The sequence below is a fragment of the Henckelia pumila genome, chromosome 3 (genome assembly GCF_033568475.1).
Source record: "Henckelia pumila isolate YLH828 chromosome 3, ASM3356847v2, whole genome shotgun sequence".
Lineage (NCBI taxonomy): Eukaryota > Viridiplantae > Streptophyta > Magnoliopsida > Lamiales > Gesneriaceae > Henckelia > Henckelia pumila.
The window spans coordinates 21334430-21346496 of NC_133122.1; the positions used below are offsets into that span (position 1 = coordinate 21334430).

Genomic DNA, 12067 nt, shown 5'->3' on the forward strand with positions numbered 1-12067 from the left:
CTTTTATGTTAGATCTTAAATGACTAAATTATCCTCGCTTTTCTCTAACAGCCTTATCTCCTTTCATCTTTATCTCTTTTTTCAAATTTCATCATTTATCAATTTCTATTAAATTATTTACAATTTTTTTTTTACAATTTTTCTCAAATTTGTATATCAAATTATCAATCACATAAAAATTATGTGTCACGATCGCTAATATATATTATATTGCACACGCAACGTGTATTGCGGTCACTAGTTTATATATATATATATATATATATATAATTAAAGTTGAATTCCCTTGTACAAACTAACTTTTGGTAAGTTGATGAAGTGTTTTTTTTTTATAATCCAAAACAATCCTTTCAATTCAAAAAAGTTTAAACTATATACCTCACACTTCTCTTTCAGTCTTATTTCCAATTCTACCATTTAAATTTTAAAAAATCGATAACTTTCATTTTAAAATTTTAAGGAACAAACCTATCTCCTTCTTGCATGTGTCACGACCTGCTATCAATTATATAAAGGTCTACCATCTCAAAAAATAGAAAATAACCTAACAAGTTTATATAAAGTATCAAGAATTATTAATCCCTAAAAACGGGGGATACCAATCCATAAAAATAATAAATTACACAGATTTCCCTTCTGAACCATATGTTAACAACCCATAAAATAATTAATGTACCTCTGCACGTATCATGATCCAGATGGTAATACAAATTTTTTTTTTTCCGCGTGAACCTACAAGTAATGATATAGTTTTATTTCATAGTATTTTAATAAAGACAATGACAATTGATTCTAAATATTCCTCCTATATATACGCCACTTTTGTTACTTGTCATATATAATTAATATCAAAGAGATCAATTAAATGGCAAGTCATTTTTCTTGCGTTACGGCCCTGACAGTGGCTTTAGCAATTGTAGTCATCTGCAATCAGATGGCCACCGTTGTGACGCAGCCCCTGGTGCTGGGGAACGGTATCGGTTGCTCGGCGGACAAGGTTTCGGCGGCTATCAGTAGTTGCTCGACGGACCCGACAAATTGCTGCGCTCAGCTGGCAGACGTTGGGTCTAAATGCTTGTGCGACTCCTCAATCCTAAACATGCTACCAAAGCTGCAGAAAATACCGGATGCAGCAAAGCAGTGCGACCAGGATATACAACAGGATCTTCAATGCCTAAACAATTAATTAATTAATTAAATGATTTATTTCATGTTTTGAAATTTGCTTCTTTCAATATCCCAGGCCTTAAATCTCCTTGCATGTCAATCTCATTTTTCACGTTAAAATAATATCAGGTCTGATGTCAAATGAATAAACGAGAAATATTGTAATTTAATTTCTTGGTGTGTACGTACGTTAAATTGTGTAATAGTTTCGTCTCGTGATTTTCTTTTTCATATGTTGTATTGATGATAATATTGGTTTTAAATATGAATGTATTTTCATTTTGACTATTTATTTGTTTGTTTAGCAACTATTCGAAATAAAATTGTTCGGTGTACCGTATATTTGGTAGCCTTATTAATAATTCATGTACAAATTTATCATTTCTAATCATACGTTCTTCTCATAATATTATTTATCCATCTATTAATTATAATTTTACATCAATCAAATCATTAATTATTTATCATACATCAATCAAATCATTGAATTTAAATTACTATATTATCCCCTATAAATAATATTATTTATATTTTATTTATTTTTTAAAAGAATAAAATAGTAATTTATAATTTTTATATAATTTAATCAATCAAATCAAATCAACTATAATCTATCAATCAAATCAAATATTTTATTCACTATCATTTCTTATTTATTTTTTATTACAATACATTACTTATCTATATATTATTTATCCCATCATCCGTACCAAACATACCCTTAGGCTGCGTTTACTTGGGGTGATTATCATGTGATAAGACTATTAATAATAATTCATCCCATGTTTACTTAAAAATTAACAAAAATTCATAAACTCAAGGCCCGTTAATAATTAAATTTGAGCATGATTTGTAATCCTCAATTTTATTAAGGATAAATAATCTATGGCTTGTATAAATGAAAAAAAAATTAAAAAACTCCAAATATACCCTTCTTTATAATCTTTTCCATCATATTTAAAGGACAAAATTGTTATTTTTTGTTTAATCACAATTCTAATCATAATTGTAATCAATCACGGTAAACAAATTATTATTTATCGATAACACTTTGTATCTTATCTAATTAGTTTACTAATCACCTTATAAATTATATCTTTACAATCCTATCAAAATAAGTAAACGCAGTCTTATAGATAAATGCATCACAAGATTGACGGCATAATAGTAAATGGCTTTTTCATTCGATGTAATGAGTAGGCCTATAACTTCGTGGTTGGGTGTTGGAGAATGGTTTAATATGGACTAGGCTTGTCACTAGTTTATAATTTCGCGTAAAATTAAGCGACAAATTGTTCAATTTCTTTAGGTTGCAAAGAATGAAGTTTTCAAGATTAGAAATTGTTAGACAAGCTAAGAATGCAGTTTTCAAGATAGAAATTATTAGAGTGCAATAATTATTTTTATTATGAAACGATTAACATGTGGTGTTTGAGCTTCTATGAATTTAAAGGAATGTTGTAGTTTTACTATCTAAACGGGAGATTTATCGAGCTATGATTTACCATGTCAACACTAAAATATTAATTATGTATATGTATTGAGATACATATTATTTGATGCATGATTTGAGTTCTACCCTAAAGTTAAGATCTCATTAACCCTATAATCTATCCTATTTTATAATACTTGAGAGTTGAGACATCTATAGTAACTATCCATTGAGGACACCATCTTTTGTTCCAGTTTTACCCTTCTTTCATTAACCCTTAAAGTAGGCTTTTTTTCCCTAAAAAATTTAATTTGTATTTATTGTTCATATTTGACTTGCATTCTATTTTATTCATTTGATATATAATGTAAACTGTATTATCGAAAAAGATCGGAACAATATATTCCGATTATTTTGCAACCAGTTGAATTTTAAATTATTTTTTTAAAAAAAATCATACATTACTTTCTTTTATTTTTGAGTAGATATCACACATAATATTTTTATTATTAATAAAAATCTCATCATATCATATTAAAATATATATTAAAATTTAATTATTTCACACACAACGCATATGCACAAATAATTAGTTTATATAAAGCGACAAACATTTTCACCTTCGTGTTGAATGGTAGTACACATAGACACCACTACAACAAAACTGATAATACACATCACTCTAAAGACAACGGTTTTACAGAAAACCGTTGTGTTTTGGCCTATAACAACGGTTTTTAGAAAAACCGTTGTTAATGAGCGTTTTTTTTAAATTGAAGACAACGGTTTAATAAAAACCGATGTTGTTTTGGCTATACGACAACGGTTTTAAAAATCGTTGTCTATGAGCGTTTTTTTAAAAAAATAAACAATGGTTATTTTCAAGCGTTGTGTTTGTGTGTTGTCTTTTAGGTTTTTTATTTTTATTTTTAAAAAATATAATTTTTTTTAGAATAAAAAAAAATAAAAATAAAAATAGTTAAAACTTCAGAATAACGTGGACTCTTTTCTCCCACAAATATTTACAAGTTATAATTGGGGATCGGGAAAACGGGATCGGGAAAACTCTTCCATGGCTAGCCCTAAATCAATCGTGCTTTATCTTTAGCTCTCACCTTCTTTGCTTATGCTGAGATCGATTCGATGTTTCTGCCCTTTTACTTGAATCGATTCTCTGTTTATTTTCCTACATCGATCGATTGTCTCTTAGCTTTTTCCCTTTTGCTGCTCGTACGTTTGTGAACATCGATCGAAGCGTATTCACTCCGATCCGACGGTGGCAGAAGGAAGAATACGTTGTGGGTGCTCGTGAGCTTCGTGATGTGGTGGGTTTTCTCCTTTTATGTGTATATTTCTGTTTCTTGTATGATTTTATCTTCATTATTTTTAAGTCACAGGCCCTTCATCTTTTATGTGTCCCCAATTCTCTATTCTTCGACGATATAATTGTCTGCTCACTTTGCACAGCTCGTACGTCTTGGTGCTATATATTGTAGGTAGAGAGGGCATAGGGCATGTTGTTGGGATTTCACGTGTCCCAGAAATTCTTTCTTTTACACCATCTATTGCATTTGGATCCACTTAAAATATAATATTTACTCAATCGTTTTTAAATTGAATATTTTCAAATTAGCTAGATTTCATGTGGATACGCTGGAAAAAAATACAAGGAAAGAAAATGATCGAGTCGTCCCTTTCTAGCTTTCTGTAAAATCTTGTAAAGAACCCTTGTGACTCCCTCGATCTCTTCACTATCATCCGATCCATCGAGAATGTATATGTACAGTAGCCTCAATGTCATCATTCGAACTATCTTGTACTACCAGATTCCCTGTATCCCATCCAAGACTATCTCCTTTTTCCTCCAAGATCACAAGATTTCCATCTCTTGAAATCTGTAACGAACCGTTCCGATCATTTAAAGGCTTCTCTTTGTTAGCTACCCATATCACAGTCATCTCTGGGATAGTATTATATATTATACCAACATATATGTAACTACTGTTCGTTGGGCTGAAGAATCCCAGTTTGAAATATTGTCCGCTTGAAACTAACATTTCTAAGTCTCCAAGGGATTGATTGGCCCTTAACGTGTCTGTGGTTGTGCCGATTCCGGAGAAGTAACATGCAAATATAACCCAAGAAACTTGGAACATGGACAGTTCGTTTGTTTTACTGCTGGAAACCATGTTTAATGTTGTGTTTTGCTCCACAAGTACATGTATGATACACAATGCAAGAGAATTGTGAGGTTTCAGTTGTACATTCTTGAAGAAATTTCTGAGAACAGGCTGATGTGATGTGATACCTGTTCCTCTGTTCAACAAAGAAAATTGGTGGTTTCCGAAGCCGTCTTATTATAGAAACTATTTTACATTATTGAGAATTTGAATGATTCAGAATCATTTTAGTCAAAAAACAACTACTAGCTCAGATCATTTTGCTATTTAAGGCCTCGACCTTGATCAGGGCCATACCTATTTAATTTAGATAAACAATAATTCATTTTGTTTTTAGATCATGTAAGTGATTGGTTATTAATTTAAAACATGCATATCATGTGTTAGGGTCATCTTTCATTCCACAAAATAATTTTATTTGTTAAGGAATTTGATATTAAATTTGGGACCATGAAAAGTTTTTGCAAGTTGCCAATTGATATCTCGATATGATTTATAATTGATCCTTTCAAACCGATTGATTACAGCTTTGAAAATTGGTATTAATTAGTGAGATTAGTTAGTAAATAACATTATAAAAAAATTAAATTATAATATTTAAGAAGGGGTCGAGGGATCAGTTTGGAATATTTCGAGATGGCTTTATGAAATTTTATTAGATTTTTTGTTGTTTTGCGAAAATTCATTTATCATACTAAAAATTAATTACCATAAATAAAGAATTTATTTAAAATATAAGATATAAAGTAAAATTGACTTTAGATTAAATATTTTTTTTAAAAAAAAACAGTTAGTTTGATGGAATTTACTTAGTTTATTTAAAAAATAATATTTAAAAAATTCATTTGAGAAATCTTAATTAGTGAAATAAACATTTAGGTTTCTGCCCCACGGTACCTCGACGCGTCCCTCTTTTATTCTCTTGTTATTAGTTTGTTATTATCCATGTTCATTCGTGTTTATGTATTTCCATTTCCAATATCAGTTTTCCATCAATATGTTAACATGTCATGTGCATTGCAGGTTCTTAATTTAGCGTAAAGTGGAATATTTTGAATTTTATCGGAGCTGTAGGAACTTTACACGAGGTATATTAATTGAAATTATTTTTTGTGATGCACTTATTTAATGTGCAAGATGATTTTATGTTGTTTATCCTTCTTTTTCTTGTACATTCTATGTAAACATATGCAAATTAAATCATTATTTATAAAGAACAGAAATGTAATCTCCCCTGCTTTGTGTCCAAAAATCTGTTCCTTTCTTCTTTTTTTTTTTTTGGGTATTCGTTTTGTCTTTAGATCATGTACGTGATTGGTTATTAATTTAAAACATGCATATCATGTGTTAGGGTCATCTTTCATTCCACAAAATAATTTTATTTGTTAAGGATTTTGATATTAAATTTGGGACCATGAAAAGTTTTTGCAACTTGCCAATTGATATCTCGATATGATTTATAGTTGATCCTTTCAAACCGATTGATTACAGCTTTGAAAATTTGTATTAATTAGTGATATTTGTTAGTAAATAACATTATAAAAATAAATAAATTACAATATTTAAAAAGTGGTCGAGGGATCAGTTTGGAATATTTTGAGATGGCTTTATGAAATTTTATTAGATTTTTTGTTGTTTTGCAAATCATACTAAAAATTAATTACCATAAATAAAGAATTTATTTAAAATATAAGATATAAAGTAAAATTGACTTTAGATTAAATATTTTTTAAAAATTGTTTGATGGAATTTAATTAGTTTATTTTAGAAATAATATTTAAAAAATTCATTTGAGAAATCTTAATTAGTGAAATAAACATTTAGGTTTCTGCCCCACGGTACCTCGACGCATCCCTCTTTTATTCTTTTGTTATTAGTTTGTTATTATCCATGTTCATTCGTGTTTATGTATTTCCATTTCCAATATCAGTTTTCCATCAATATGTTAACATGTCATGTGCATTGCAGGTTCTTAATTTAGCGTAAAGTGGAACATTTTGAATTTTATCGGAGTTGTAGGAACTTTACATGAGGTATATTAAGTGAAATTATTTATTGTGATGCACTTATTTAATGCACAAGATGATTTTATGTTGTTTATCCTTCTTTTTCTTGTACATTCTATGTAAACATATGCAAATTGAATCATTATTTATAAAGTACAGAAATGTAATGTCCCCTGCTTTGTGTCCAAACATCTGTTCCGGCCTTTTATTTTCCTGTTGGGCTAGTTTATTTTGAGTATTACTATGTTATCATCAATGTTAATTAAGAAAATTGGAGATCTATGCTACTACTTATTCACTACAAGAATTCGGATAAATAAATTGATTATGATTTTTTTGTTATTATTCTGTACTTGAGATTGTGTTAATATCTTCTTGTATGATGTACAATTTTTTGAAGGTAGGTGTTGTTTTATTTCTAGCTGCTTCGTTATATCTAAAATGGACAAAGAATGGATGTCTAAGCATAGACTATCAACTGAATATGATATTGGAGTATAGTCTTTCTTGAAATTTGCATTGCAAAATGCCGACGATCCAGATGCAATCCCTTGCCCTTGTGCAAAATGTGGTAATATAAAGAAAAAAAATGTCAAAATAATAAGGGCACATTTGTACTGTAACGGGATAGATTTGACATATCATACATGGATATGGCATGGGGAAACATGTATGAGTAAGAGCTCAATGAATTATGATGATCGAGCTGGGCAAGTTGGACACAAAGATTTTGTTGAAGAACCAATAGATATAGTACATGGTGTATATGATAGTTATGCTGAGAATCCAGATCAATTCACTAAGCTATTAGAAGATGCTGAGAAACCTTTATATCCTAGATGCACTAAATTCACAAAGTTATCTGCAATTGTGAAACTATTTAACTTCAAGGCAAAATATAGTTGGAGTGATAAAAGTTTCACTGATCTGCTTCTTCTGTTTGGAGAAATGCTTCCAGGTGAAAATGAATTGCCTTTGTCATTGTATGATGCAAAGAAAAGCTTACGTGCATTAGGAATGGATTATGTTAGAATTCATGCTTGTCCTAATGATTGCATCTTATACCGAAAGGAGTACGAAGATTTTGCCAATTGCCCTACTTGTGGGACGTCAAGGTGGAAGGTGGGCAACAAATCTAAAGTAAGAGAAGGAGTTCCGACAAAGGTCTTGTGGTATTTCCCGCCTATTCCAAGTAACTTGGCACTCTGATGAAAGAATTCGTGATGGATACTTACGGCATTCAGCTGATGCACCGTCTTGGAAATTAGTTGATCGCAAGTGGCCAGACTTTGCATCAGAGAAAAGAAATCTTAGATTGGCTATATCAGCTGATGGGGTCAATCCTCATAGTTTGATGAGTTCTGCATATAGTTGTTGGCCAATTTTAATGGTCACATACAATCTTCCGCCATGGTTGTGTATGAAGAGAAAATTTGTGATGCTTACTTTGTTGATATCTGGTCCTAGACATCCGGGAATTGATATTGATGTGTACTTGGCACCTCTGATTGATGACCTAAAATGCTTATGGGATACAGGTGTTGAAGCATATGATGCATATCGAGAAGAAAATTTTTCTCTTAAAGCTGTCTTACTATGGACAATCAATGATTTCCCTGCATATGGGAACATGTCGGGTTGCGTTGTGAAAGGATATCATGCATGCCCTATTTGTGCAGAAGAAACATACTCAATAAGGTTGAAGCATAGTAGAAAAATGTCATATACAGGGCATAGAAGGTTTCTACCTTTAAGTCATCCTTATCGAAGGCAAAAGAAGACATTTGATGGGAACCAAGAGTTTAATCCAACACCAAATCCATTGAGTGGCCATGAAGTTTTGGAAAGAGTTGAAAGAATTAATTATCAACTCGGAAAACTTACTGGAAAGCTACAGTCAAAGAAGGATGATGGAAAACCATGTTGGAAAAAGAAATCAATATTCTTTGAACTTGAGTATTGGAAACATTTGCATGTTCGTCATATTTTAGTCACGTTTTAATGTTCCAATTGAACACTTTCCATTTTTGATTATTCTCAAAGGAGAAGATTATTCTCTTTACCAAACATATGCGGATCCAATCACGATCCTATAATAAGAACAAGAGATCTTTCTCGATCAATCCCCTTGCCCCTCATTCTTCGCGAATCAGAAAGGTACTTTTCAAGTTTGAATTTGTTCATTTTTGATGTGATGCACATTGAAAAAAATGTTTGTGAAAGTCTCATCAGCACATTACTTGACGTTCCGGGAAAAACAAAGGATGGAGTGGCATCAAGATTAGACCTTTTGGAAATGAATGTGAGGACTGAATTGGCACCAAATATGGGAGAGAAAAGGACATTTTTGCCACCAGCCTGTTATACACTAAGTAAGGATGAAAAAAAAAGTCTTTGCAACTGTTTGGCTGGAATAAGGGTCCCCACAGGCTACTCATCCAATTTTAAAAACCTTGTGTCGATGAAGGACTTGAAACTGGTTGGCCTTAAGTCACATGACTATCACACTTTAATGCAACAATTGCTTCCTGTGGCCATCCGCGGCATTTTGCCAAAAAAGGTCAGGGATGTTGTGACTCGGTTGTGTTTCTTCTTCAATGAGTTATATAAGAAAGTAATAGATGTCCCAAAATTGGATGAGCTGCAAAGAGAGATTGTGATGATATTGTGTTTGCTTGAAAAATATTTCCCTCCTTCCTTTTTTGATATAATGATTCATTTAACTGTTCATCTTGTAAGGGAGGTAAAATTGTGTGGACCGGTATGGCCTAGGCACATGTACCCATTCTAAAGACACATGAAGATTTTGAAAAGTTATGTGCGCAATCGCAATCGGCCTGAAGGGTGCATGGCAGAAAGTTATATTGCTGAAGAGGCTGTCGAATTTTGCTCAGACTATTTGTCTAATATCCACACAATTGGGATACCATCAACACATCATGAAGGAGAACTTACTAAGCCTTTATCGGGAGCAGTGGTCCACTCTATAAGTGACAATGAATTGCAGCAAGCACATCGTTACGTATCGACAAATGACGTTGAGATTGATCCTTATATCGAGTAATATATCCTTCTTATGCCTTTATGCGTTTTGATTAAATTCTATTTCATTTACTTGAAAAATTTTCTTTAGGAAACACATGTTGGAGTTGAATGAAAGATTTCCTAATAAAGCTAGGTCGAAGAAGTGGTTACAAGATGAGCATAACCGAACTTTTATAATCTGGTTGCGTGATAGCGTAAGTTATATAAATAATATATGTTGACATAATTGTAACTCTTGATGCATTGAAAATATAACTTTTTATTCTTTTTGTTAAATATAGGTTGCACGGGTAGTTGACCATTCCACACATAAAATATCAGAAAGATTGAAATGGATAGCACGTGGTCCTAGCACACAAGTGTTAAAGTATTCTAGTTACATGATTAATGGGGTCACTTACGCTACAAAAGAGCGTGATGATATTCGAGTTTCTCAAAACTCTGGAGTAAGCTTGGTCGCAAAGACAATGCAAGTTGCTAGTGCAAAGGATAAAAATCCAGTTGTGTCTGATATGGTTTTTTATGGAGTTATTGAAGAAATATGGGAACTAGATTACCACCAATTTCAAATTATAATGTTTAAATGCAATTGGGTGGAGAATAATAATGGTATCAAGATAGATGATCTTGGTTTTACGTTGGTGAATCTCAATAGAGTTGGATTCAAATCTGATTTTTTTATCTTGGGCAGTCAAGCAAAGAAAGTATTTTACGTTGAAGATCCCAAAGATCCTGCATGGTGTGTTGTACTTGCAAATCCTAGCATGGAGTCCTTTGAATACGTAAATGGTATTGAAATGGAAGAGGCAGGACTCCACAACCAATATTTTAGCAGAGGATTGCATTCTATGGATGTTGATTTAGCAGATGAAGAAGCGTCATGTATTCGCGAGAATTGTGATGGGACTTGGGTCGACAATATTTAAAGCAAAAGTTATTTCTCTTTTGAGGATCATTTTGTACACCATATTGATATGTCATCTCGTATTTTATTACGAGTTTTATTAACAATATTGAATATCATTTTGAATTACTCTTTATATTTGTTGTTTTTTTACGATGACATTTTTTACAATTTTATTTGTATTTGTTGTTTCTGAAAATTATATTTTTATTGCGTTATTATTTCTATTTGTTGTGTATATATCTACGTGCTGACTGTTGATATTTCAACTCTCTTTTTTATCAACAGAATCAAATTACAACTGACCGCAATGAGTAGGAAGGGTAAAGAAAAAGTTGGATATGTCGGCAGCAAGAAGAGTTTGGAGGGAAATACGACGTTCGAATCTATAGATACTGAAACAACAAGAACACCTAGAGGTCGTACACATCTAGATAAGATTGCTAGGAGAAGGGTTCAAGGAATTCGGAAGATAGTAAGATTAAATAAACTTGGACAGCCAGTAGGAGACTTTGCTGCTGAAATGCAAAGTTATATTGGAGTGCTAGCTCGAGAAAAGGTTAAGATAAGCTACAAGTCTTGGAAGCAAGTTCCAAATGGAGTCAAAGAATTGATATGGGAATTTGTTAATGTAAGTAAATTAGTTGCTTCTGCCATTTATTTGCTTTTTGGAATAAATTGTCATTTATTTCCAATTCTGGTTGCTATTTTGAAGTACTGATATTTTGAAACCAATGTTTATAAGTTTTGCATGGTTATTGTGCATTGATATCATAAATATTTGGTCACATTTGATTGCAAAATGCTCTATAATTTACAATATTTTCAAAGTATCAGCTTGTGAATTTCTTCACTTTTCGAGGTAATCACGTGGAATTTTCAGGCTGATAGTTTCAAATGTTAATGTTGTTCCGCTGATTTGATATAAAATCTCTTTAACATTCTTATTTCAAAATGAATATTAAAATCTTTATCATGATTCATGCATTTCAATATTCATATGGTTATAAAATTTCCAATTATTTTTTTTATAGTTGACGTATGATGTTGACCAAAGCTGGAAGAAGGGATGTTTGAGTTCGGCAAATACTAAGTGGCGTCAATTTAAAACCTATCTCACTCAGACTTTCATCTTGAGCAAGCTTGATAAACCGGAGGAGTTGAATGAACCACCGACTGGATATGATATTGCACAAGATGATTGGAGTTCTTTTGTCATTAGTCGCATGTCCGATGACTTCACTGTAAGTTTCTTTTTACTTGTAAAGTAAGTTGATCATTTGTTAATTTTTGGAATAAATAAATTTTATATGTTGAATGTTTGACTTGATTA

The 12067-nt window shown here is 31.7% G+C and overlaps 1 protein-coding gene across 1 annotated transcript; it reads left to right on the forward strand.

Moving 5' to 3' along the window:
• The first annotated feature begins 7472 nt into the window (after positions 1–7472).
• Positions 7473–10756, forward strand: LOC140888231 (uncharacterized). Its single transcript, XM_073295923.1, has 7 exons — positions 7473–7977; positions 8030–8741; positions 9009–9345; positions 9525–9528; positions 9629–9845; positions 9919–10024; positions 10112–10756. Exons 1-7 carry the CDS (start codon positions 7473–7475, stop codon positions 10754–10756), a joined length of 2526 nt encoding a protein of 841 aa, XP_073152024.1.
• The last annotated feature ends 1311 nt before the right edge of the window (positions 10757–12067 follow it).